Source organism: Cucurbita pepo, chromosome LG05 (genome assembly GCF_002806865.2).
Source record: "Cucurbita pepo subsp. pepo cultivar mu-cu-16 chromosome LG05, ASM280686v2, whole genome shotgun sequence".
NCBI classification, from domain to species: Eukaryota; Viridiplantae; Streptophyta; class Magnoliopsida; order Cucurbitales; family Cucurbitaceae; genus Cucurbita; species Cucurbita pepo.
In genome coordinates, this window is record NC_036642.1 from 10162758 (window position 1) to 10188291 (window position 25534).

General features: G+C 39.8%; 8 protein-coding genes across 9 annotated transcripts; 5 read left to right on the forward strand and 3 right to left on the reverse strand.

The window, feature by feature from the left end:
* Positions 1-52: 52 nt before the first annotated feature.
* Positions 53-4820, reverse strand: LOC111795163 (indole-3-acetic acid-amido synthetase GH3.6-like). The gene is made up of 4 exons (XM_023677438.1): positions 4815-4820; positions 2639-2934; positions 1262-2142; positions 53-645 (listed from the first exon to the last, which is right to left on the reverse strand). Exons 1-4 carry the CDS (start codon positions 4818-4820, stop codon positions 53-55), a joined length of 1776 nt encoding a protein of 591 aa, XP_023533206.1.
* A 1277-nt stretch (positions 4821-6097) lies between these two features.
* On the forward strand, positions 6098-7807 carry LOC111795308 (metacaspase-4-like). Its single transcript, XM_023677640.1, has 2 exons — positions 6098-6592; positions 6698-7807. Exons 1-2 carry the CDS (start codon positions 6247-6249, stop codon positions 7621-7623), a joined length of 1272 nt encoding a protein of 423 aa, XP_023533408.1. The 5' UTR covers positions 6098-6246; the 3' UTR covers positions 7624-7807.
* Positions 7808-9005: 1198 nt separating this feature from the next.
* Positions 9006-10689, forward strand: LOC111795307 (coumaroyl-CoA:anthocyanidin 3-O-glucoside-6''-O-coumaroyltransferase 1-like). Its single transcript, XM_023677639.1, has one exon. It carries the CDS (start codon positions 9093-9095, stop codon positions 10503-10505), a length of 1413 nt encoding a protein of 470 aa, XP_023533407.1. The 5' UTR covers positions 9006-9092; the 3' UTR covers positions 10506-10689.
* Positions 10690-12411: 1722 nt separating this feature from the next.
* Positions 12412-14217, forward strand: LOC111795391 (coumaroyl-CoA:anthocyanidin 3-O-glucoside-6''-O-coumaroyltransferase 1-like). Its single transcript, XM_023677790.1, has one exon. The coding sequence runs from the start codon at positions 12484-12486 to the stop codon at positions 14008-14010; it is 1527 nt and encodes a 508-aa protein (XP_023533558.1). The 5' UTR covers positions 12412-12483; the 3' UTR covers positions 14011-14217.
* Positions 14218-16228: 2011 nt separating this feature from the next.
* On the forward strand, positions 16229-19348 carry LOC111795392 (coumaroyl-CoA:anthocyanidin 3-O-glucoside-6''-O-coumaroyltransferase 1-like). Its single transcript, XM_023677791.1, has one exon. It carries the CDS (start codon positions 16402-16404, stop codon positions 17806-17808), a length of 1407 nt encoding a protein of 468 aa, XP_023533559.1. The 5' UTR covers positions 16229-16401; the 3' UTR covers positions 17809-19348.
* LOC111795164 (calcium-binding protein PBP1-like) lies at positions 18075-18422 on the reverse strand. Its single transcript, XM_023677440.1, has one exon. It carries the CDS (start codon positions 18420-18422, stop codon positions 18075-18077), a length of 348 nt encoding a protein of 115 aa, XP_023533208.1.
* Positions 19349-19662: 314 nt separating the features above from the next.
* On the reverse strand, positions 19663-21997 carry LOC111795393 (frataxin, mitochondrial). Of its 2 annotated transcripts, XM_023677792.1 has the most exons (6): positions 21721-21996; positions 21593-21613; positions 21350-21422; positions 21158-21205; positions 20976-21070; positions 19663-20039 (listed from the first exon to the last, which is right to left on the reverse strand). In XM_023677792.1, exons 1-6 carry the CDS (start codon positions 21963-21965, stop codon positions 19910-19912), a joined length of 612 nt encoding a protein of 203 aa, XP_023533560.1. In that variant the 5' UTR covers positions 21966-21996; the 3' UTR covers positions 19663-19909. The 2 variants fall into 2 exon arrangements, with proteins under 2 accessions (XP_023533560.1, XP_023533562.1); XM_023677794.1 differs by lacking the exon at positions 21593-21613 and having other exon boundaries at positions 21721-21997.
* A 1702-nt stretch (positions 21998-23699) lies between these two features.
* On the forward strand, positions 23700-25344 carry LOC111795165 (transcription factor MYB8-like). Its single transcript, XM_023677441.1, has 3 exons — positions 23700-23838; positions 24667-24796; positions 24879-25344. The coding sequence occupies exons 1-3, from the start codon at positions 23706-23708 to the stop codon at positions 25342-25344; spliced, it is 729 nt and encodes a 242-aa protein (XP_023533209.1). The 5' UTR covers positions 23700-23705.
* The last annotated feature ends 190 nt before the right edge of the window (positions 25345-25534 follow it).

A 25534-nucleotide genomic window follows, 5' to 3' on the forward strand; every position in this document is an offset into this window, starting at 1 on the left:
ACTTAAGGTATAAACATAAATACTTATAAAATCATTCCAAACTAGTTGTGTCTTAACTACGCTTCTTCGAGGACCATTCTTTTTGACCAGGGACCCATTTGGGACATCTCGGGCTGAAATAATTGGACACAACGTATGAGTTCAAAAGCTCGAGAATTGGTTCGTGTTTCACGCAACGAGGGGTTTTGTATTGGTTTATCGAAGATCCATGATTGATGGCATAATCCATGAGTTTGTCAAACGTCCCATTCTCGATAATCTTTAGCTCCAAAGGACCAATTGATTTATCCGAAACTCGTCCTTGACGATACACGCTGTTGAGTGATTCCTCGATGGTTAGGCAACAATTTTCAAATACCAAATCGGGAATGGCATTGGTTTCCTTTTGGCTAATTTCCCAATATATGACATAATGTCCTGGAACTGTATGAGTATCGGCGTAGCTCGTGTACTCGAGGAGGCTAGTTTCATATGGGACTAAGTTCTTAGAAGCTTCCATGACTGCGTTTTGAAGCTCAACTTCGTCTACTTTGTCGGAATCGATGCTGAGAATCACATTTTTCCGACATACAAAGTTGAATTGAGGGGCCTTGTTCTTAAATCCTGATACTCGAAGAATGTCACCAACTCGGTATCGATAAAGCCCTGCAATATCAAATAAGATAGGTTATCTTAGATACCTGAACCAAATATTATTCATTCATGTAGGAGTCTGTTGCATATTTATAGCTTATTCAACCATACAGGAAAACTATACACACTGTCATAGACAGGAAAACTATACACACTGTCATAGACATGAAAACTATACACAACTGTCATAGGCATGAAAACTATACACACACTGTCATAGGCATGAAAACTATACACACCGTCATAAACGGAAAACTATAAACATTTAAATAAGCTATAAATAGGTCGTCTCTATAGGGTACAGGCTAGGGTCTAAACTAGGCAAGCTCTGTAGGGTCTAAACAATTGAGTCTACAGGCTTCGGGTACTGGCTCCGTAGGGTCTAAACAATTGAATCTACAGGCTTCGGGTACTGGCTCCGTAGGGTCTAAACAATTGAGTCTGCAGGCTCCTTAGGGTCTAAACAATTGAATTTACAGGCTTTGGGTATTGGGCTCCCTAGGGTCTAAACAATTGAGTCTACATGCTCCATAGGGTCTAAACAATTGAGTCTAACCGTTGTAACAATTGAATAAGCTATAAATAGGCAGAATACCCATAAACGCTCTATATCCCAACAAAAACATACCTGAATAAGTAGTGATAACGAGCTCATATTCTTTTCCCAGTTCAACGTCCACAAGATCAACCAATTCTTCACTCATCTCCCTATCAAGAGGTAAGAATTCAAAATATGCCATGGTGGGAATGAGCGTGTAAGAGACCTCATTTGGGTTACACAAAGGGTTTAGATTAACCCCAAAGTAGCACTCAGAAGAAGCATACATAGTGCAAACAAGAGGGAGGCCATTGCTATAGTAATCCAAAGTTGGGATATACTGTGACATAGTACCTGTCACAATAACATCAATATACTTTGTATTTGGCCACAGCCTAGGTATGATACCTGCCCACGTCCCTTTGCTGCACTCAAATTCAATCAAATCAGCCAGCACAGGGTCAGGTTTCAGAATGTTCATGACTGATTGTCTCACTAATGGGTCGCTGATTCTAGGGTTTATGGTTCCTGTTCTGATATCATTAGCCAAAAGGACCCAATGGGTTTCAAGGAATTTGATGGCCCGAATGAACCCAGATGCGAAAACTGAACCAACTCTAAGGACTTGCTGGCTCAGACATAACCCACAAAGGAATTGAGAGTACATGCTTTGATATGAGTCTGTGCAAAGAATTGTTTGGTTAGGGCTGGTGTAATCAGTGTAGAGATCATATGGGCGGTCCTTAAAGTGTGAGCTTTTGTAGTAGCTAGTGAGAACTGGTCGAGCTGGTAGTCCTCCAGGAGTTGTGGATTCGGATTTTACGAACAAAAAGTACATTCCTTTCCCTCTGTTCAAGCCTGGAATGAATTGGTTCATTACAGGCATCAAAAGGGAGTAAAGAAATGATCTTCTCTTCAGCTCTTCTTCGGTTGTCGGCATTAATTTCCGCTCCCCTCCCGATGTTCCCGAACTAGAATAGAAAAACACAAACAACAATTGAATTCAAACACAATTGGGAGGGGAGTACCACATCGGCTAATTGAGGGGTTGATCATCGGCTAAGTATGATGTCTTTTGGAGAAACCAAAAGCAAAGCCACGAGAGCTTATTCTCAAAGTGGACAATATCATACTATTGTAGAGAGTTGTAGTTCATAACATGGTATCAGAGTCATGCCCTTAACTTAACCATGTCAATAGAATCCTCAAATGTCTAACAAAGAAATTGTGAGCCTCGAAAGTGTAGTCAAAAGTGACTAAAGGGGTTTACTTTGTTCAAAAGCTCTAAAGGAGTCAAGCCTTGATTAAGGGGATGTTGTTCGAAGGCTCCGTAGGCCTCAGGGGAGACTCTATGGTGTACTTTGTTCAAAACCATGAGAGCTTATACTGAAAGTAGACAATATCATACGATTGTGGATAGTCGTAGTTTCTAACAAGAATAACTACAATGGATTTGCTTACACTCACCTGGTTAAGAATTCCGATACGGGTTCGGAACATAGAATTGGAGAAGCATCGCCGTTAGCAATTCGATCAATATATGGCTTTAAATTCTCATAAGAAACAACGGGAACTATGTTCTTGAATGCCATCCTATCCATACACCCATCAAGCCCTTGTTGTTGTAGGTACTCAACATGGGCGTTGCGGGAGAGAATTTCAGTAAGAACCCTTCGTTGAACTTGATCAGCATGAGTTGTAATCTCTTCAATATGCTGCAATATTGCACCTTCATCTCTCTCCGGCATCTCTATGAGCTCTAGCTAACAACTCAAGCCAACCCAAATTGATGAAGCTGTATGCAAGTCTTTGTTATTTATATAGGGTTTAGGGTGCCGTCTAAGAAACCTCAATTTAATATAATGCTGCTGAAATTTGGAGCCAATGGTATTATTGAACTATGCATATAAAGCTTTCGTCACCTTGCAGGCACTTGAAATTCACTCCATATGTGGAATTTTATGCTTTTGTTGCTCCAAAAATCAAGGTGGTAGCCCTTTTAACCAATGAATTCCTTGACATCTTCTCAATCATCAATAATCTAATTAGCCATTCTATAAAGACACTAATTCCTCACTATCTTCATCTTCAAGTTTGATTGAGCGTAGAAGCTATCTAAATCTTCATTGTATTTTAATTCGATAACGTTTTGATTTTTGGTTGAGCGTATATGTCTAAACAAGTTAAATTATGGACTAGAGAGCGGAGAATTTGAAGGTTGACTTGTTTTTTTTGAAGGACTATACCCAAAGGGTTTGGGAGGCGTGTGAAGATGTGAGTGTTGGGTGTGGTTTAGGAGACAAGCGGAGGCAAAGTCGGGATGGGACTTCTAAGGTCAACTCCTTTGATTTGTTTATATTATCTCTTTCTCTCTCTTTGGTGGTGCAATGCTTTATCATCTCTCTATACATGCATGCATGCATGCATACATACATACATATATTGAAAACTAGGGTAGTTTTGTAAGTTGAAAGAGTAATACATAGTCACTTCAACTCATGATTTATAGGAAATAATTCGGTGGTAAATTATTACTAGTTATTCAAGCTCCACGAAAGTGGTGATAAAAGACGTCTTGATTCAATACTTGTGTCTTAAATTATTAGAGATTTTCATTTAAACTATAAAGTTGGTCCTCCCGAGGATTTACCCTAAATAGAATGGAAAAAATCTCATTCAAATGAGAAATGAAGAAGAGATTAGGGAGAGATTTTGTTTCCTGTTAGCTGGACAGAGCCTAAGATAATGGAAATTGAAATACGAGGCGGGGATGAAGATAGGTAACAACCAAAGTCTGATTCATTAAATTGCTGCCTTGTGACTCGAGCGTGATTAGTGTCTATGGACTATGGTCCCTCAACTCGAGTTGGATTGTCTCGGCAGGTTTGTCCTGTTGGGATGGCTTAAGGCGGTTTGACAAAGTTCAAAGCTTTTATCTTTTATTTCATTTTTCGCTTTCGTCTTTGTAGTCACGATTCACGTTTCCAAGTCTCGAAATTCGAATTATGATAAATTGATATAGAAAAATTAGGGCATATTTAAGAAAGTAAGAGGGGTTAGAACCTTCGTACAGTTAGGTCCATTAAGAAACATGTTGATAATGTCTTTATAATCACATATATTTACTTTATTGATATATATATATATATAATTCATTTAATTAGACGTTCTCTTTTCTCCATTGCTTTAATGATGTGCCCTATAAGTCGATTCGGAAAGAGACTTCCAAAAGAGAAATAATTATATTTGTCCCCAAAAATATTAAGACTACAGAATAATGTGGAAAAATAATACATAGATGGATATATACCAAATTATTTTTAGTGTATGTGTCTAATCAATTCAAGTTCACATTGATTAGAGTGGCAGAATTATAAAGAAAAGGGTAATTTTGGTAGATTTTGTGTTATAGTTTAGCCCAACATTCCACTTGCATGTAATCAATTTTTCGACCGTAAGACCCATCCATCGAGCAGGAACGAACATTAGCCTTAGTGATCCAATGGTGCTGAGTGGAAGAGTCGTTGCTCAACAGATAAAGTTACTCTAGGGATGTTAGGAATCACGAGTCTCCACAATGGTATGATATTGTCCACTTTGAGCATAAGCTCTCATCGCTTTATTTTGGGCTTACTCAACATGCCTCCATTGGTATGAGGCCTTTTGAGAAAGCCCAAAGTAAAGCCATGAGAGCTTATACTCAAAGTAGACAATATCATACTAGTGTGGAGAGTCGTGGTTCCTAACAAGGGATAATAGACTCATCTTCTTCAGGAGCTCACATTAACACAAAGGATTGACACCTCGATGTCGGCTCTCTACCACTTGAACGGTAGTAATTAGGTTAAGTGAATACCCCTGTTTAGACCCAAAAGAATATTGACCAAAAGAAAGAAAAATCTTATTTTGTAAAGTCGAGTCCGAATAAGAGATGAAAAAGGGCGACATGAAAGGTAGCTTTCTATCAATATTGAGATGCAGGCTGAATGGGTTACACAAAGAAGCAGCGATGATGGAATGTGCATAAAGTATCAAAAGATTAATACCAAGTTGATCACCTGAGACACTAAGGAGGGGACAGTTTGGTCTAATGAATTGGGCTTTCAAACAGATTTGTTTGTCGCTTTTAATTGTGTTTCTTTATCATTTGGGGAAGCACGCAACCATATCGCCAAGTTGAAATTCAAACAGAGCCTTCCACAAATAGTTTATACCCTTCCTTTCTTAATCACATTTCTCCACTTTGTTCTCGGCTCAACAAATAGTGACTTGAAGCACGAGGGGCGCTCGCTTTTAAGAGCTAAGATGACTCAAGATCAGAACCAAAAAGTGTCAAGGGTGGATCATCGAAACCAGGATAGTCACAAGAACGGCTAGGAATAGTGTCCTCTTCCTCCTTCCCCTCGTACCCCAAAAACATCTCTATTTGATCGGTTCAAAACATAGGCGAGAAATAAGTTTCACATAAAATTAGAATCCATTTTGAAGTTAACCTCGACCTCAAATTAGAACCCATTTTGAAAAAAATCAAATATAACATTTAGAAAATATCCAAAAAAAAACTAAAATTATTGTTTTTATATTATTTTTTAATTATAAATTTAAAGTTTTTTTTTTTCTTAATCTCAATCTCTTCTTTTTTTCTCCAAAATTTAAACTTTTAGAATGTTAATTTTTTCAAATAAAATAATTAACAATGAATAAAATTACATGGGTTTAGTTAAGCCCAATTCAAAGGGTCTATATGTGTAAGCTTAATCCAACATGGGCTTATTGAGTTAGGCCCATGGGCTGAACTAAGGGCCCATTTTAGAGATTGGGCTAAGATTATAGAGTGGGGTAGCCCAACCTAATAAAGCAAGCTCAATAATGACTTAATTAACCGCAGTGGACCAAAAGCGGATGAAGAATTACGGGAGACCGGCTGTACCGACATGCGTGGGTCAAACCAATTATTGAGTAAGCCACAGCAGCAGACGAGTGGACATAGACGCGGAAACAGCTAGACAAGAAGAAAAAGGAGATAAAATATCTGAATATCCGATCCGACAAAGCCCCGGAATCGAATTGTAAGAATGGGAAAGAAGGCGGTGCTGATCGGATGCAATTACCCAGGAACTAAGGCCGAGCTCAGAGGATGCATCAACGACGTTAAACGGATGCGTCAGTGTCTGATCGACCGATTCGGATTCTCCGAGGACGACATCAGCATCCTGATAGATACCGATGATTCCTATCCCCAACCCACTGGCAAGAATATCCGCTCCGCCCTTGCCCGTCTCGTCAGATCCGCCGAACCAGGTGATTTTCTCTTTGTCCATTACAGTGGCCACGGCACTCGCCTCCCTGCCGAGACCGGCGAGGACGATGACACCGGCTACGACGAGTGCATCGTTCCCTCTGACATGAACCTCATCACCGGTCAGTCATTTCTCTAATCCCAATTACCCATTAGTTCTGTGATGCGAATTTTAAATCTGTTTGGCTGAAATTTCAATTCCGACCCGTTTGATCTTGTGCGAGCAGATGATGATTTCAGGGAGTTGGTAGATCAGGTTCCGGCGGGATGCCGATTAACGATTGTGTCGGATTCTTGCCACAGCGGTGGTCTTATTGATGATGCAGAGGAACAAATAGGAGAAAGCACAAACTCCAAGAGCCAAGAAGAAGGAAGCAACTCCCGATTTGGTTTCAGGAGCTTTCTTCATCAAACTGTTGAAGATGCTTTCGAGTCGCGTGGGATTCACATTCCCTCGGCATTCCAACGCCGTCGCCAAGATCATTCATCGACGGAGGACGATGTGCAAGACAGAGAGATTGAACTTTCATATGGTGAGCGAGTCAATGTGAAAAGCAGATCGTTACCCCTTTCCACGCTTATAGACATTCTTAAGCAAAAAACTGGTAAAGATGATATTGATGTGGGGAAATTGAGGCCGACCCTTTTCGATGTTTTTGGAGATGATGCGAGCCCCAAGGTGAAGAAGTTTATGCAGGTGATTATGAACAAACTCCAGGGCGGTGGTGGTGGAAATGGAGAGTCTGGGGGAGGATTCTTGGGAATGGTTGGGAGTTTGGCTCAAGAATTCCTCAAACAGAAGTTGGATGAGAAGGATGAAGATTATGTTAAGCCTGCAATGGATACTGAACTTGGCAGCAAAACTGAGGCGTATGCTGGGCCATCCAAGCGCGCACTTCCAGATGGTGGGATACTCATCAGTGGCTGCCAGACTGACCAAACATCTGCTGATGCTACTCCTTCTGGCAACGCCGACGCCGCATATGGGGCTCTTAGCAATGCAATTCAGACCATACTGAGAGAATCTGATGGTTCGGTTACCAACGAGGATCTTGTTATGACGGCTAGGAAGTTGCTGAAAAAGCAAGGCTTCACTCAGAAACCTGGGCTCTACTGCAGTGATCATCATGTTGATGCTCCCTTCGTGTGCTGATTTTGCTTAATTACTTGTGTTTGTGTGTGCTTTCTGGAACTGGAAATTGCCTTTACAAATCACTTTTGGGTATTGGCGTGATCGTGTTGCTATGTTTTCCTTTTGAATCATTTTGGTTTGCGTTATACACTTGATAAAAGCTTGAACCTTACATTATCAATGAATGAATATCTGTGTGGGACAACATAGCTCGAGTACAGCCACAACCAATATTTGTATGGTCTTAGAGCGATGGATATATAGTCTTCGTTAAATCTTTTCACAGTACTTACGGTTGGATATGACCCACGATCGAAATATGCCGAAACAAATAAAAGTATGAGGTATTGTCCTGACCTGCTCTGTCACCACGTCTGCGGCCATGTCCATGACCTTTGCTTTCCTTGTTATAGTTGCCCCATCCCCTCGTACCTGAAAAAGAAAAGTCGATTGTATCATTTCTTTTTCGTCTGTGCGAATCACTCCTTAAGTGTGAGTAAGAGGTGTTTCTCCTCCTCTTTGTCTTCGGAGCTACGAAGTCTCTCCTCATGGACCTTAAGACGACCAACGACCTCCTCAACCGACAGGTTCTTAAGGTCGCCGAATTACTTAAAGGAAGTAACAATTTGCATGAATCTTGAAGGAATAGCTCGAAGGAACGACAAAAATCTCCTCCACCTTGTTGCCTAACGAATGGATACCGCTAACGATCGTCATCAACTTCATGGCAGTCGTTTATTGACTCACCGTCCTTCATGCAGATAGCCTCAAACTCACTCTTCAAGCTCACCTTTGCTTCTTCGACAAGTTCCACACCTACATGCATTGTTTGCAGCATCTCCCATGTTGTCTTTGCCGAATCCTTCTTTGCCAACATGAGCTCTTCTAGGACTGCTTGGTAAATGACAGCAAGAATCATTCTATCCTTACGCTCCTCAATATCGTCATCATGCTCAAAGGTGTCCTACATGCCTTGTACTTGTAAGTTAACACACATCTTTATTAACCATGTTGTGTAGTTACTATCGTGAGTAATATGTACTAGAGCGTTACACTCTCCTTCCTCTCCTTATTATTGTCACATCTCCTCCGATAACTTTGTATAATGACGACATTTGTTTCGACTTCCTAATTCTGATACCAACTTAAAGGGAGAGATTATTAAAACAAATAAACGTTCATCATTAGCTTTGCTCGATAAAGGGTATATATCTCATAAATATTTACCCCTAACAAATACTACCAGTTTCCTAAACTTTCTCCACATGTTAACCATTATTAACCATTCTTCTAGACAAAAGTCTGACAATTTCTTTCAACTTAGTCAAGCAACCTATCAGCTCCCTTTGAAATGGATTTCCATGTGACATGACGGGTACAAAAGATAACCCCGACCCCATCAAGATCAATCTCAGCATTCATCTCTTATATTTCAACCCTCCACTCTGCAATTCGTTCTTCATTATCTTCACAAATCAGCGTTTATAGCCATGGCCGACGTTGATTACACCGCCAAGTTCTTAAACCTCTACCGGATTTCTCCTCCTGCAGGTTCAGTTCCGACCACCCTTCTCCCCCTTAGTTTCCTCGACTTCATCTGGATGATTTGCAGACCCATGCGCCGCCTTTTCTTCTTCCAATTCCCTCACTCCACCAATCACTTCATGGACTCTGTTTTCCCCACACTCAAACGCTCCCTCTCTCTTTCTCTCCAACACTTCTTCCCTCTCGCCGGAAATCTCATCCTCCCTCCTCAACCCCACAAGCCCCACATCCTTTACACACCTCACGACTCTGTTCCTCTTACTGTAACAGAGTCAACCGGCGGCGATTTCAACACTCTAATCGCCGACTACCCTCGCGACGCCAAACACTTTTACCCCTTTGTTCCAGACATGCCGGAGTCATGTCTCTTGCCGGACGGATCACGTGCGATACCAAATTTCGCAATCCAAATCACGATTTTCCCAAATCAAGGTCTGTGTATTTGTATAGCGTTTCAGCACGTGGTTGCCGATGGAATAGCCATTCACCATTTTATTAAGTCATGGGCATCCATCTCTAGAAATGGAGGCACCTCCGATTCATTTGAAGGGCCATTGCCCTGCCACAACAGGGCAGCAATCAAGGACGTAAAAGGGTTAGAGTCCATTTTTTTACAGGAGTTGTCAAGTTGGGATTCATTATGGAACCCAGTTCCTGATAAGCCCATTATCGATCAGGCGCCTGTTGACAAGGTGAGGACGACGCTCGTCCTGACCAGACCCATAATCGAGAAATTGAAAACATGGGTCTCAGCTGAATCAAACAATGACAAAGAGTTAAAGCCTTTACGACTGTCATCGTTCATCATCACATGCTCCCTCGTTTGGGGGTGTCTTATTAAATCAACCCAAAGCGAAGCGAGTGGTTCTGAAGACGAGGATGAGCTCTGCTACTTGGGGTTCTTAGCAGATTGCCGGAATCGGGTGAAGGATCCATTACCTCCGACTTATTTCGGGAACTGCCTTGACTTTGGCGTTGTAGTATTGAAGAAGAGTGAGCTTGTGAAGCGTAACAGTACCGTTGTTGCGGCAAAGGCGATCGGGAAGAGAGTGGAGGAATTTGAGAGTGAGCCATTTAAAATGGCAGAGGAGTGGTTCTCATTGTGGAGGGCATGTGGGAAAGCTAAACACTTCCACACCATTGCAGGGTCGCCTAAATTAAGGGCTTATGATACTGATTTTGGGTGGGGAAGGGCGATGAAAAGTGAAGTGCTTCATGTGGACAGTTCCGAATCAATTTCTGTGCAGGATTCCAGAGATGAACAAGGCGGTATTGAAATTGGTTTGGGGCTTCACAACACTCAAATGGATCGATTTATGGCCATATGGAAACAGAATTTGAAAGAGTCATGTGGTTAATTCTTGTAACGTGTTTTTTAACCTTATTTTTAGGCCTATGATTGAGATGACAAGTTTAAAGTCTCATTTTTTCTTACACTCAGTGGTCTTCCTTGAGGTCTCCTTGGCTAAGATCATAAATCTAATGAAACATATCGATGTAGGTTGCACTTCAGTGATTTGAATTAGCCTTTGGTTTCTTTTTGGATATGTTCCTCAGTTCCTTTTTCTCCCGACCTATAGGTTTCTTTTTCACTTTGTTGCTGCCAACACCAATGGATACTTTTGGAAGATGTTAATCGTTTTTCAATAGTATCTTATACAGGTGGTTTCAGTATTGTTTTACCTTCATCAACAAAGCTATGTTTCTGTCATATATCTTGATGATCGTCGTTCTTACATTGGGACAAGATAGATCCTTTGCCTTGGATCGATACAATTGATCCGTCGCAAAGCTTTATGTTTTCAGTAAACTTCTCATTAAGCTCTTTGAACTTTACTCGATCTACAGTCATATTGTTGCTCACTTAGTTGTCTAGGTACCACATGCTCGTCTCTACTTGGTCTTCCCCATCTAAGAAGGGGTTTTCCATAACCTTCTCTTCATTAAGCATCAATAGGTTGAGCATTTTCTCGACCAACATCAATGTGGGCTCTTCATCATCCGTCAACATGAGGTTTGCCTCCTCACTTGTTGCCGCACTCTACCGCATAATGCCCGTGTTTTCCACAAGAGTAGCACTTGATCATATTCTTGTCCTTCCAAGGGTTGGCATTTTCATGAGTTTGTGAGGTATTGTCACAACCTGCTCTGCCACCACGTCTGCGCCCATGTCCGTGACTACGTCCATGACCTTTGTTTTCCTTGTTGTAGCTGCCACATCCCCTCGTACCTAAAAAGGAAGAGTCGACCGCATTATTCTTTTTCGTCTATGCGAATCACTCCTAAGTGTGAGTAAGAGGTATTTATCCTCCTCTTTGTCTTCGTAGCCACAAAATCTCTTCTCATGGACCTTAAGACGACCAACGACCTCCTCAACCGACATGTTTTTGAGGTCGCCAAACTGCTCGTGGAGGTAACAATCTGCATGAATCTTGGGGGAATAGCTCAAAGGAACTTCTTGACGACAAAGATTTCCCCCACCTTATCGCCTAATGATCATCGTCAACTTCATGAAAAAGTTGTTTATTGACTCATCGTCCTTCATGCGGATAGCCTCAAACTCACTCCTCAAGGTATGCACTTTTGCTTCCTTGACACGTTCCACACCCACATGCATTGTTTGTAGCATCTTCCACATTGGTTTTGCCGAATCCTTCTCTGCCAACATGAGAAGGACCTCCTCCAGGACTACATGGTAGATAGCGGCAAGAGTCATCCTATCCTTACGCTCCTCAACGTCGTACCATGCATGATGCCATTCCACACGCCTTGTGCCTGTAAGTTAACACACGTCTTTATCAACCATATTACGTAGTTACTATTTGTGAGTAACTGGAGCATTACACTCCCTTCCCTTCCACTCCTTATCATTGTCACATCCTTCGAAAACTTTGTATGGGGACGACATTCATTCCAACATTCTAGCTTTGATACCAAATGTTATGACCCACGACTAAAATATGTTGAACCAAATAAAAGAAGCAAAAGATGTTTTTGTAAGAAGAAACCTTAAAACACTTACCTTTTCAATTAGGCAGGGGAACATATATCTGATGAGTATAACTGTGGTGTAAAGAGCATACTTGAAATGGAGCCTTTTTCCTTATTTGACAAAGTTATTATTGACATGAATAATTGGTAAGAAATAGTTAGATTCCTTATTTAGGAGAATGGTTAATAATGGTTAAGGTCTCTCATTAGGAATAACACACAAATTAACCTATTAACAATTTTTCTAAACAAAATTTTCTTTCAAATTATTCAAGTCAGTAATAACTTTAGTAAGTAAAACAGAGAGCTCCATTTGAATTGTATTTCCATGCGACATGTTAGGTAATGAAAAGATATCCCCGACCCCATCAAGATCATCTCAACATTCATCTCTTTATATTTCAACTCTCCGTTCTGCAATTCCTTCTTCATTATCTTCACAAATCAGCGTTTATAGCCATGGCCGACGTTGATTACACCGCCAAGCTCTTAAACCTCTACCGGATTTCTCCTCCGGCAGGTTCAGTTCCGACCACCCTTCTCCCCCTTAGTTTCCTCGACTTCATCTGGATGATTTGCAGACCCATGCGCCGCCTTTTCTTCTTCCAATTCCCTCACTCCACCAATCACTTCATGGACTCTGTTTTCCCCACACTCAAACGCTCCCTCTCTCTTTCTCTCCAACACTTCTTCCCTCTCGCCGGAAATCTCATCCTCCCTCCTCAACCCCACAAGCCCCACATCCTTTACACACCTCACGACTCTGTTCCTCTTACCGTTGCAGAGTCAACCGGCGGCGATTTCACCACTCTAATCGCCGACTACCCTCGCGACGCCAAACACTTTTACCCCTTTGTTCCAGACATGCCGGAGTCACGTCTCTTGCCGGACGGGTCACGTGCGATACCAAATTTCGCAATCCAAATCACGATTTTCCCAAATCAAGGTCTGTGTATTTGTATAGCGTTTCAGCACGTGGTTGCCGATGGAATAGCCATTCACCACTTTATTAAGTCATGGGCATCCATCTCTAGAAATGGAGGCACCTCCGATTCATTTGAAGGGCCATTGCCCTGCCACAACAGGGCAGCAATCAAGGACGTAAAAGGGTTAGAGTCCATTTTTTTACAGGAGTTGTCAAGTTGGGATTCATTATGGAACCCAGTTCCTTATAAGCCCATAATCGATCAGGCGCCTGTTGACAGGGTCAGAACGACGCTCGTCCTGACCAGACCCATGATCGAGAAATTGAAAACATGGGTCTCAGCTGAATCAAACAATGACGAAGAATTGAAGCCATTACGATTGTCATCGTTCATCGTCACATGCTCTCTCGTTTGGGGGTGTCTGATCAAATCAACCCAAAGCGAAGCGAGTGATTCTGAAGACGAGGATGAGCTCTGCTACTTTGGGTTCTTAGCAGATTGCCGGAATCGGGTGAAGGATCCATTACCTCCGACTTATTTCGGGAACTGCCTTGACGTGGGCGTTGTAGAATTGAAGAAGAGTGAGCTTGTGAAGCGTAACAGTATCGTTATGGCGGCGAAGGCGATCGGGAACAGAGTGGAGGAATTTGAGAATGAGCCATTAAAAGTAGCAGAGAAGTGGTTCTCATTGTGGAAGACATATTCGAAGGATAAACACTTCGTGACCATTGCAGGGTCGCCTAAATTAAAGGCTTATGACACTGATTTTGGGTGGGGAAGGGCGATGAAAAGTGAAGTGCTTCATGTGGACAACTCCGAATCAATTTCTCTGCAGGATTCCAGAGATGAACAAGGTGGGATTGAAATTGGTTTGGGGCTTCACAACACTCAAATGGATCGATTCATGGCCATATGGGAACAGAATTTGAAAGACTTGTGTTCTTGAATCTCTCATGTTTCTAATTCAAACAGAGTCGTCGGTAGTGGCAAACTTGAAATTTGGTGTTGAATAAAAACAATAGAAAATATTGTTAACGTTTGAAATTTTCTTTTGGATTGTATTTTATTTAAATTTGGTGTTGAATAAAAACAAGGAAATTATGTTCAAGTTGAAATTTTCTTTCTATGTATCAAATTCAAATTATTATCGATAGTTGGTTGTCGGGTTCGAGATAATCCTTTGTTGTAGAGTCTCTTTTTATGATGTAACGTGCATTCACATTTATTAAATAGTAAAAAATTATATTTATTTTTGTTGGCATTTATCTATAATTGGAAAAAGAACCAAGATCCAAACCTAGAAAGGAAACAAATAAATAATTATAAATAGATGAATTTAAAGGTAAAGTATTAAGTTAATGTGTTAATAATGATAGTCTGATATAATATTAAGAAAGAAAAATACAAATGCTACAAATAAGAGAAAATATTTTATTATTATACCAATTATACTATTAATCGGATCTTGAAAATAAATAAATAAATATATATAATGGAATCTTGAAAATAATGAAAAAATGTAAGAAAGGTCATAAATAAATATATTTATGTTTCCAAATTGTACCAAAAATTACCAATTTTGTCCCCTCCAATGAGATTGAGATGGATTTTAAAATAATTAAAATTTATTTTTGTCCATATACTAAATCATATTTAGTTTTACACTTTTAAATATAATTCTCCTATAATTAAAATTGAATAATTAATGGCTTTTAAATTTAGACACTCAAAAGTTGGGTTTCTTTTAAAAGTAGACAAAGTAAGAGGAAAAAAAACAATTTTTAAACCAAGTAAATAAATTTATTGGGATACCCTTTTAACATAAATTAAACCATATATATATAACTTTAATAAGTTATTTGAAAATTGTATGTTAAGTCATCGATATAAATTTCTAGTCAATATTTCAAGTGATAATATTTTTCCATGTATTTTCTATCAAGGGTGTGTGTTGTGCAGTCCAACACGGTTAGTCTTCACGAAGACGAATTTAGTTCTCATAAACTATAAATTTATATTAAAAAAGTATATTGTGTTCGATGTTTATAGACTATACATATGTTTAAGTTCTTGATTATTTTAGAAAAATTTAGTATGGGTGAGAATATTCTTGATTACTTTATGAGGTTTTAACACCTAAAATAGATACAAATTTGGATCAGTAGAAAATTAGTTCCAATAAATTTGAAGATTTTGTTCGAAAGAGGTAAAATTTAGGGTTTAAAGTTTAGGGTTTAAAATTTAGAGTTTATGGTTTTAGAATTTAGGGTTTAGGGTTTAGAGTTCATGGTTTTAGAATTTAGGGTTTAGGGTTTAGAGAATAGAGTTTAGGGTTTAGGGGTTAGGGTTTAGGGCATAGAGTTTAGGGTTTAGAGTTTAAAATACTTTATAGTATTTTATTTTTACCTTTGTTATTCATAGTTTATTTGAATTAATTATTTTTATTATTTTTTAATTTCTTGATCTATCCTTATATTTTTCTTAACTAACAAATTGTTCAAGGAGTGTCGGTATTTAATTGAGTTTAGTTCTATAACAACGTTGAACTATGTTAGGATGTTAAATTTTTCGCTTATTGTTGGTGATGAATTTTGTTTTTTTTAATAACTCGACAACCCAACCCAAAAATTTTTAGATTGGGTTGAGGTACCAATCCAATCCATCCAAACTTTTGGATTGATCCAAAAAATTCCTTGAGCCCAATCCAATCCAACCCCACCCACGTGCACACCAAACCATACATGGGTGAAAAATTGATCCAAACCTAAAATACGATTTCTAGACCATAAAACTTATATATGGATTACATTTTTTTTAATATAAATTATATTAGAAAATAAACAAAATTTGAAATTCTTTTAAAAAAATATTTCTCCAAATTTTATTGTAACAAGGGAACAAACACGATTCTCCACAATGGTAAGATAGAGTTAGTATTTTTTTTTTTTTTTTTTGTTGTTTGTTCGATATTTAAAGATTCTATTGATATGGATGTAGTAGGACTTTCATCTAACAAGAAAGAATTAAAATAGAAAGGAAAACGGGATGGTTCTTGTCATAGTTATTAAATATCATAATAGTATAGAATCTTATTGTGTTCACTTGTGTAAACGATAAATTGAATTGTGACATTTTATTAAAATTAATCAAATTAAGAGATAGTGATGAGTTTAATTGATTATGTTCTTGGATCGGTAATTAATTTATGATGAATTTGATCAAGTTTCAGTTATTATTTAAACTGGTAATCCCTCCACACATTACTGCCCTGTTTTGACACATCTTTCCATTCTGCAAATTCGTGGTTCGTTTTCTTCAAAAATCTGGGCTTGTAGCCATGGCCGACGTTGATTACACCGCCAAGCTCTTAAACCTCTACAGGATTTCTCCTCCGGCAGGTTCAGTTCCGACCACCCGTCTTCCCCTGAGTTTCCTCGACTTCCTCTGGACTATTTGCAGCCCCATGCGACGGCTCTTCTTCTTCCAATTCCCTCACTCAACCAATCACTTCATGGACTCTGTTTTCCCCACTCTCAAACACTCCCTCTCTCTTTCTCTCCAACAATTCTTCCCTCTCGCCGGAAATCTCATCCTCCCTCCTCCACCCCAAAAGCCCCACATCCTTTACACACCTCACGACTCTGTTCCTCTTACTGTAACAGAGTCAACCGGCGGCGATTTCAACACTCTAATCGCTGACTCCCCTCGCGACGCCAAACAATTTTACCCTTTGGTTCCAGACTTGCCGGAGTCACGTCTCTCGCCGGACGGGTCACGTGCGATACCAAATTTCGCTATCCAAATCACGATTTTCCCAAATCAAGGTCTGTGTATTTGTATAGCGTTTCATCACGCGGTTGCCGATGGGATGGCCGTTCACCATTTTCTTAAATCGTGGGCATCCATCTATAGAAATGGAGGTGACTCTGTTTCATTTGAAGGACCGCTACCCTGCCATGATAGGGCAGCAGTGAAGGACCCAAATGGGTTAGAGTCCATTTTTTTACACGAGTTGTCAAGTTGGGATTCATTATGGAACCCAGTTCCTTATAAGCCCATAATCGATCAGGCGCCTATTGACAAGGTCAGGACGACGCTTGTCCTGACCAGACCCATAATCGAGAAATTGAAAACTTGGGTTTCAGCTGAATCAAACAGTGACAAAGAGTTGAAGCCTTTACGATTGTCGTCGTTCATCGTTACATGCTCTCTCGTTTGGGGCTGTCTGATTAAGTCAACCCAAAGCGAAGCGAGTGGTTCTGAAGACGAAGATGAGCTCTGCTACTTTGTGTTGGTAGCAGATTGCCGGAACCGCCTCAAGGATCAAATACCGCCGACTTATTTCGGTAACTGCCTTGACGTGGGCGCTGTAGTATTGAAGAAGAGTGAGCTTCTGAAGCGTAATAGTACCGTTATTGTGGCGAAGGCGATCGGGAAGAGAGTGGAGGAATTTGAGAGTGAGCCATTTAAAATGGCAGAGGAGTGGTTCTCATTGTGGAGGGCATGTGGGAAAGCTAAACACTTCCTGAGCGTTGCAGGGTCGCCTAAATCAAGGACTTATGATACTGATTTTGGGTGGGGAAGGCCGAAGAAAAGTGAAGTGCTTCATGTGGACAGTTCCATCGCAATTTCTCTGCATGAATCCAGAGACGAGGAAGGTGCGATTGAAATTGGCTTGGGGCTTCACAACACTCAAATGGATCGATTCATGGCCATATGGGAAGATAATTTGAAAGAGTTGTGAGGTTAAAACTGTTGAATCTGTCATGTTTACAATTCCAGTGGCTCTGAAAGCCGGTGGCAATGGCAAAGTTGAAATTTAGTGTTGAATAAAAACAAAGATACAATAAAAATAATTTTAACTATTTCAAAATCACTGAGTTATCGACATAGAACAGAGTAACAACACAGGGACGCTGGGATAATTGGAAATGCAGAGGCTTCCTATTCCTCGCTTAGCCATTGCCCAAGCCATGGCTGTCGGAGAGCGTGCTGAAACAAGAGAAATGATCAGCAGGTCTTAAACTGGTTGTGGAAAGCGTGTTGAAGGAAAGACAAAGAGTGTTCCATAAGCTCAGGGCTTAATCTAAACATCAAAACACAAAACTCCATCTGGTTCAAAGCGCCATCGCCATCCAAATCGCCCTCTGTCATCATGCTGAGAAGCTCCGCCTCTCCCATGTCCCGCAGACCCAAAAGGGAAGAGTTTAACCGGAGGCTGTCCAACGTGATGACGCCCTTCTCCTTGTCCATCAGCAGCTGAAACCCATTACACAGCTCGTTTATCAGGCCCTCTCCCCCTAATTGCTCTGCCATTACAGGCAGCAAATCGTGGAAAGCAGCACTCTTTCTGGCCATTAATTAAGAACAGGATGAATTTGAATTTGGGAACTTGGGAACTTGGGGTTGGATGAAAGTGGGATTTATAAAGTGAAAAGAAAGGGAAGAAGAAAAGACGGAGAAATTGGGTTAGATGCGATCTCTTTCTTCTTCAGCAAAAGACAGCGCAGGGACAGAGAGAAGACTCCGGTTGCCTCAACGGGACTGCAATTGCATCTCGCCTTCGTGGAAGCTTTGAGAAGGCTGTTGTTGTCATTTTAATGGCTGCAACAATCTTTGACTTTGCCTAAATCATGCCGTGGGGATGGCCTTTTCTCGTCAACTCACCTCTTTTCATTCCAGACTTGGCCTTGGCTTTGGCTTCCACCGACCCAATTTGGTAACCAAGCTACATCGAATGTTCAACAAAAAGAACACAATTTGTTTGGAATTGCTTAATAAAATTAATTTGTTGGTGTTCAGTGCTGTGGGAACATGTCTTAATTAAATGTTGAAGGCCGACTTTTCCATTGTCTATACATCTATATCTTCAAGTGTAAGTAATGCTGAACAAAGATGAAAATATAATATTGTAATTAGTGTCAATAGTAATTAATTTAGATAGTTTTTAGTGTTTTATTATAAAGCTTAGATATCAACCGAAACATGTGTTGTTTATTGTTTTATTTACTCTCCTTTGTATTATATCAATTATTCCCCTTATGCTCCAGTATTTTTACCTATAACTCCTATTAATTTTAAAAATCTTGAAGGAAAGCTCAAAAGGGAACACCCAAAGAAGGCAATAGCAGCTAGTGGTGAATTTGGGCCGTTACAAATGGTATCAAATCCAAACACCATGCATGAGCTAGTGAAAACGCTGGACCTTAAGGGGTGGATTGTAAGATCCAACATCAATTGAAGAGGGGAACAAATCCTTGTAAGAGTGTAAAAACCTCTCCCTAGCAAAAGCGTTTTAAAATTTTTGAGAGAGCCCGAAAGAAAAAGTCCAAAGAGGACAATATCATCTATGTGGGCTTAGGTTGTTACACAAATAGTGAGAAAATAAACACACTTTTCAAATAATCAAAAACTCACATCGTGCTTCTAAATCGAATGAAATCCCTGTTAGGTTTAACTTATTTCAAACCTATACAAAAAGTTTTCATCACATTTTACAATGTCATTGAATGTTCTAACTCCCTTCTCACCAATCTCATCATAAGATTGTGTGTGTACATATATACATACATACAAAAGTGGGAGTTGAAATCTTTGACCTTCTAAAAGATTAATTATATCTCGGTAAGTTTGAATATAGCTCAAGTTGATCATAAATAGGTAAAGTTGAAACACTAGAAACTATATCATATTATTGCATATAATAAGCAACAGATAGAGTGAAAACGAGAAAAAAGATGGGGGCTCTGGGATACTTAAGAAGGTGGACCAAACTGAACAAGCTGCATAAACATGCGCCTAAATGCTTCGGAATAACCTTATCATGTCCAAGTTATTTGAAAGGCTCAAGAAAGATTAATTGGCTTACCACATAGCTGCGCCAATTCAGTTTCTAAAAGTCTCAACAGGTTTGCTTTGTTCCGCCTATAAATCCAAGCCTGTGAGTCCTGATCCCAATCAAACCTGGACGGACCACTGCAAGGAAGAACATAACATGGGTTGTCACATAATTTTTTTAAAAAATGAAGAGCTTTGCCAAACTATGTCTTGGGTCGTCACAAAATTGTGTACAATGCTTGTTTGAGCTCTTTGTTCTCTCAGGACCAAACTCAAAGTAGTTTCATTCCTTATTTTCTCCTTTAATATAAGACAAGACATCTAGGGATGGGTAAATGTTAGATGAACAGAAAAAAATTCCATTTTTTTTGGTAAAGATGTCGAAAGACGAGCGCAAAGCTTCGCCATGAAATTGAATCAGGGGCAATGTGTTGAAAATTGTTGGAAGAGGAGTCCCACGTTGGTTAATTAAGGGGTTGATCATGGGTTTATAGGTAAGGAATACATATTCATTGGTATGGGGCCTTTTAGAGAAACCAAAAGCAAAGCCACGAGAGATTATGCTCAAAGTGAAGAATATTATACCATTGTGGGGGTTCGTGGTTCCTAATATGGTATCAGAGACATGCCCTTAACGTAGTCATGTCAATAGAATTCTCAAATGTCGAACAAATAAGTTGTGTTTTTTCCAAAGAAGGAGTCGAGCCTCAATTAAGGGGAGGTTGTCCGAGGACTCCATAAGCTTCAGGGGAGGCTCTATGGTATACTTTGTTCAAGGGGAGGATTGTTGAGGATTGTAGGTAGAGGAGTCCCACGTCGGCTAATTAAGGGATTGATCATGGGTTTATAAGTAAGGAATACATCTTTATTGGTAGAGGCCTTTTGGGGAAACCAAAAGCAAAGTCAGGAGAGCTTATGCTCAAAGTGGACAATACCATACCATTGTGGAGGTTCGTGGTTCCTAACACCACCTCTAGTTTACAATGGTCTTTGAAACAGATGGAATAGGTAAACATTGTAGATATTAATCATTCAACAGGAGAATGAGTCAATACTCTGAAGCATAATTCATACCTCGCAGGAGAAGAAAGCCAAATTTGTCTGTTAGGCGTTTGTTTGTTCAAGACGTACGTGCCAAGATCGCCGAGCCTTAGGGTCAGTACCTCATTCTACAAAATGAAAATCGGATAAAATTAAGCATTATCTATCATATGAAATGTAATGAACAAATTTTAGAGCTTCTAAGTCATTCTCACCCCATAATCCACGTCAAAGCCATCAATTTGGAGATCATCACCAAATTCCTGCCAAGCAATGAAATATAGATAAACAAAATTTTAGCAGCAATGCCGAGATATGTACATGAAACATATAAGCTGTTACCTTCCTTTAGTTTATAAGATAAAATCAAGGGCAAAAAGATTTTCATTTCATTGATGCACAATTACCTCTAATTTCTCTTGCAGTCCATGAATTGTGGAATCAGCTAACCTATGAAACTCTCCCTCATGCATCAGGGAACTGTAGCAAAGATTAGTTAAGAACACTTGAGCCCTTCTCTACCAAATGCATTCAACTACTAAAGAAAACCCCATGGAAGGCAGTCGTAATTTGTTCAATCAAGGGAAATTGAACTGAATGTAAGACATCCACAACACTTAGTTAGGACCAAAAATTCGAAAATCAATTACCTAATTTGAAAGGCTTCAAGACTGCAAAACAAAATTGGGGGAAGTGGATGAACTTACAAACTTCCGCTTCTTCAAAATCTCGATTCAAATACATAGTTTCTCTTACAAACGGAAAATGAAGAAGTTACCTATAGTCAATGGTGGCAGGGCCGCGAGAATCATCGCCGACGAAATCCAGAGGGCGGGAGCAGAAACTTCGAGAAAAAGACGGAGGATGAAATTGATGAACATTATCGGAGAGATCGAGGAGAGGTCTTGTAGGTTCTAGAAGATACGAATACTTCCTGAAAGAAGAAGAGGAGGAAGAAGATAAAAAAGACGGCACCTTCAGTATCCTTGAAAGCTTACGCAGAGGAAGCAGCTTGGTAGCCATTGTTACATCCTCCGAGTTGAAACTGCGGGCACGCTCGCTCCAGTTTGTGGAGAGCTTTGGATATGGGCCTCAAATAAAGCCCATGGATCCAAGACAAGGGCCCTCTCTGATTGGGCTTTAATTGGGTCGTGTCTCCCGCGTTTTTATTTATTATTTATTTTTTATTTTTTAACAGATCCTGTCATCCCTCTTCAGTAGATGCGTTTTGAAATTGTGAGGCTGACAACATATGTAACAGGTTAAAAACAGACATTATCTACTAGCGGTGGCCTCAAGTTGCTACAAATGATATCAGAGCCAGACACTAGGTGGAGTACTAGCAAGGACAATAAGCTCCAAGAGGGGTGAATTGTGAGATCCCACATTGGTTGGAGAGGGGAACGAAGTCTTCCTTATAAGAGTGTGGAGACCTCTCTCTAATAGACACGTTTTAAAATCGTGAGGCTAACGATCAGACGTAACGGGCCAACAATTAGACGTAACCGAACCGTGCACACTCGTCGTACGATGTAAAACTTGTATGAAATAAAAGATTATTTTATAAGAATTAAATTGGTGTGGAAGATTTTTCAAAGTTTGTGGGAGGGGGAGTTAGAGGAGGACATTTAATTTAAGGTATGAAAAGTGAACCTCCAAACAAAAATCAATTGAATTATAGAGAATGAATCACTATTCAACGCCATTTGTTTTATTTCACATGGCAACTTTTAAAATATGTGGTCTCTAAGGACCATGATATTTTTGTCTTGCTAGTTTCATGGTATGTCCTTGTCGGGTTAGTTTGTTTGTGTCTGGAGAGGAACGAAAGTTCATCATTTCACACAACGAACAAGTCCGGGGTACCCACGTCATTGCCTCGAACATGGTTCGCCTTCACAAGTCAAATTCATTTAAACTCAAAATCGTACTCCAAAGACTTCCTTAAATTATAAATACCGTTTATATCTATGGCTAATAAGAAACCAAAAAAAAAATCTTATCACCAACATATAGAAGTACGATCATATTGTGCATTGAATTAATTTATTTAAAGTTGAGAACTGACGGAGTAGTTTAAATAGGGAATGAGGAGGAAGCTGAGAGACATTTCTCTTCATTAGGTAAATGGGTCGAAAAATTATATTCCCCATCCTCATTCCTACACATGGTTTGGAGAGAGGAACTAAACATTAAGGGTGTGAAAACCTTTACCCAAATATATGTTTTAAAATCTTGAGAGGAAGCCCAAATAGACTGTATATGTCCGTGGTGGGCTTGGGCTGTTATAAATACTATCAGAGCCAGACACCAATCAGGGTGCTAACGAGAACGCTGAACCTTCAAAGGGTGTGGATTGTGAGATCTCACGTCGTATTAGTATTAGAAGACTCTGTATAATTATTGGACTTCGGGTGGTTAGAGAAGATATTTTAACATAACATGGGAATGGGAAGGAGCTAATTGAAAGTGACTTAAGGTAAGATGAGTATGTTTTGTAATAAGTCCAACAACGATCACTCGTTTGTTTAATTTCGCACGTTAAACAATTGTTGCAGCGACGTTTGTGCATGTTCACACCCATATTTTGTCCATTTCAGCTTAACATATAGTTGAAATGACGACATGGATTTCGTAAGCTCGGGCCCTCAATCCACACCTTATCTATATATATATATATCTTAACTATGCATCTACCCAAGCCTCCCCATTCATCAACTCTCCCCGATTCGCATGCAATAACCTCTCCAACTCTCTAAGAAAATGGTGCGAGCACCGATTGTTGATAAGGATGGAGTCAAGAGAGGTGCTTGGAGTTCTGAAGAAGATGATAAGCTCATGGGTTATGTTCAGAAACATGGCCCTCGGAAATGGCGGCAGGTTCCCAGTCTTGCAGGTACTTCTATAAATCTTCCATAAGCAACCACGATTCTTCTGATATTGTCCACTTTAGGTCTATTGAGCCCTCGAACAGCTATAGTGAGCCCTTGAACAGTCTCTCTTGAATCGAGGCTCGACTTCTTTCTCTGAAACCATCGAACAAAGCACTTGAGTCACTTTTGACTACACTTTCGAAACCCACAACTTCTTTGTTCAATATTTGAAGATTCTAGTGACATAGTTAAGTTAAGGACATGATTCTAATATCATGTTACGAACCACGACTATCCACAATGGTATGATATTGTACACTATGAACATAAGCTCTCATGGTTTTGCTTTTAGTTTCCCCAAAAGGCCTCGTACCCGTAGAGATGTATTCTTTTTTATAAACCCATGATCATCCCCCTAATTAGCTAATGTGGTACTTCCTCCCAACAATCTCAACAAAGTACACCATAGAGCCTCCCATGAGGCCTATTGAGCCATCGAACAGCCTTTCTTGAATCGAGGCTCGACTTCTTTCTCTAGAACCCTCAAACAAAGCACTTGAGTCACTTTTGACTACAACTTTCGAGACCCACAACTTCTTTGTTCGATATATGAGAATTCTATTGACATGACTAAGCTCAGAGCATGACTCCAATACCATGTTAGGAGTCACAACTCTCCACAATGGTATGATATTATCCACGGTAAGCATAAGCTCACATGGCTTTGCTGTTAGTTTCCCCAAAAGGCCTCGTACGAGGGTAGATACATTAATTATTTATAAACTCATGATCATCCCCTTAATTAGCCAATGTAGTATGAAATTCTGACTTGGGTTTGGGCAATTACACAGGATTGGCAAGATGTGGCAAGAGTTGTAGACTGCGTTGGTTGAACTATCTCCGCCCCGGTCTCAAGAAAGGAAACTACACAGATGAAGAGAACGACTTAATCTGCAAATTGCATGAAATGCATGGCAATAGGTAGCTCTAAATGCCATATCTCTCTCGCTCGCAACTCTCAACTTTTTAATCAAGAGTCGTAATGTCTTGCATTGTGTTTTAGATGGTCGATGATTGCAACGAAACTACCCGGAAGAACAGACAATGAGATAAAAAATTATTGGAACGCTCACCTAAAGAAACAAGTAGAGCGTAAATCAGAATCATCAACTCAACCAAAACCGAAGAAATTAAGGCCCAACATAGCGTTTGATTTGGAAGCAAAAACAGAAGAGTTTACGGGCTATTGCTCCACCAAATTTGGGATTGTAGAGAGCTCTTCATTGTCGGTACAAACGTCTTCGAGTTCCAGCGATGCCAATTTTGGGAGGCTGAATTGGGCGGTGGAAGAATATGATCAGAGCGGCTATGGAGATCTGTGGAATGAACCATTTATTTGGGATGGTGACGATGTGCGCTATGTCCTTGACGGCTCCATGCAGTTCTCACCAGACAATGGAATGTTTTCACCTCAAGTGCATGAGACAACCTACGATGATTACATAGATTTGTTCTGCTCTTTGCTGTAACCCACCTTAAATAAATGGCACCCGTTTGAAAAAAGAGGTGACAATTAAAATATATTGACGAGGTTTAGTTAATTAATATATATATTTTTTTAGTGAATTGTAAATTTTTATTATTTTTCAAATCAATTTCAAAATTAAGCTACAAATTGGAAATAAGTTTAAATTTTAAAACGTTTAAAATTTGTTAATA

What these genes read in the sequence shown, in the direction of transcription:
- LOC111795307 (XM_023677639.1), top strand. Translation starts at nt 9,093, where the DNA reads ATGGCCGACGTTGATTACACCGCCAAGTTCTTAAACCTCTACCGGATT.
- LOC111795164 (XM_023677440.1), bottom strand. Translation starts at nt 18,422, where the DNA reads ATGGCCAGAAAGAGTGCTGCTTTCCACGATTTGCTGCCTGTAATGGCA.
- LOC111795392 (XM_023677791.1), top strand. Translation starts at nt 16,402, where the DNA reads ATGGCCGACGTTGATTACACCGCCAAGCTCTTAAACCTCTACAGGATT.
- LOC111795163 (XM_023677438.1), bottom strand. An exon ending in GTATCGGAATTCTTAACCAG is followed by an intron (nt 2,143 to 2,638) that starts GTGAGTGTAAGC and finishes TTTCTATTCTAG; the next exon opens with TTCGGGAACATCGGGAGGGG. An exon ending in CGTTATCACTACTTATTCAG is followed by an intron (nt 646 to 1,261) that starts GTATGTTTTTGT and finishes TTGATATTGCAG; the next exon opens with GGCTTTATCGATACCGAGTT.
- LOC111795393 (XM_023677792.1), bottom strand. Translation starts at nt 21,965, where the DNA reads ATGGCTACCAAGCTGCTTCCTCTGCGTAAGCTTTCAAGGATACTGAAG. An exon ending in GCTTTGACGTGGATTATGGG is followed by an intron (nt 21,071 to 21,157) that starts GTGAGAATGACT and finishes TTCATTTTGTAG; the next exon opens with AATGAGGTACTGACCCTAAG. An exon ending in TGGCTTTCTTCTCCTGCGAG is followed by an intron (nt 20,040 to 20,975) that starts GTATGAATTATG and finishes TCTTCCTTGCAG; the next exon opens with TGGTCCGTCCAGGTTTGATT.
- LOC111795165 (XM_023677441.1), top strand. Translation starts at nt 23,706, where the DNA reads ATGGTGCGAGCACCGATTGTTGATAAGGATGGAGTCAAGAGAGGTGCT. An exon ending in GCAGGTTCCCAGTCTTGCAG is followed by an intron (nt 23,839 to 24,666) that starts GTACTTCTATAA and finishes GCAATTACACAG; the next exon opens with GATTGGCAAGATGTGGCAAG. An exon ending in CATGAAATGCATGGCAATAG is followed by an intron (nt 24,797 to 24,878) that starts GTAGCTCTAAAT and finishes ATTGTGTTTTAG; the next exon opens with ATGGTCGATGATTGCAACGA.
- LOC111795391 (XM_023677790.1), top strand. Translation starts at nt 12,484, where the DNA reads ATGAAAAGATATCCCCGACCCCATCAAGATCATCTCAACATTCATCTC.
- LOC111795308 (XM_023677640.1), top strand. Translation starts at nt 6,247, where the DNA reads ATGGGAAAGAAGGCGGTGCTGATCGGATGCAATTACCCAGGAACTAAG. An exon ending in TGACATGAACCTCATCACCG is followed by an intron (nt 6,593 to 6,697) that starts GTCAGTCATTTC and finishes TTGTGCGAGCAG; the next exon opens with ATGATGATTTCAGGGAGTTG.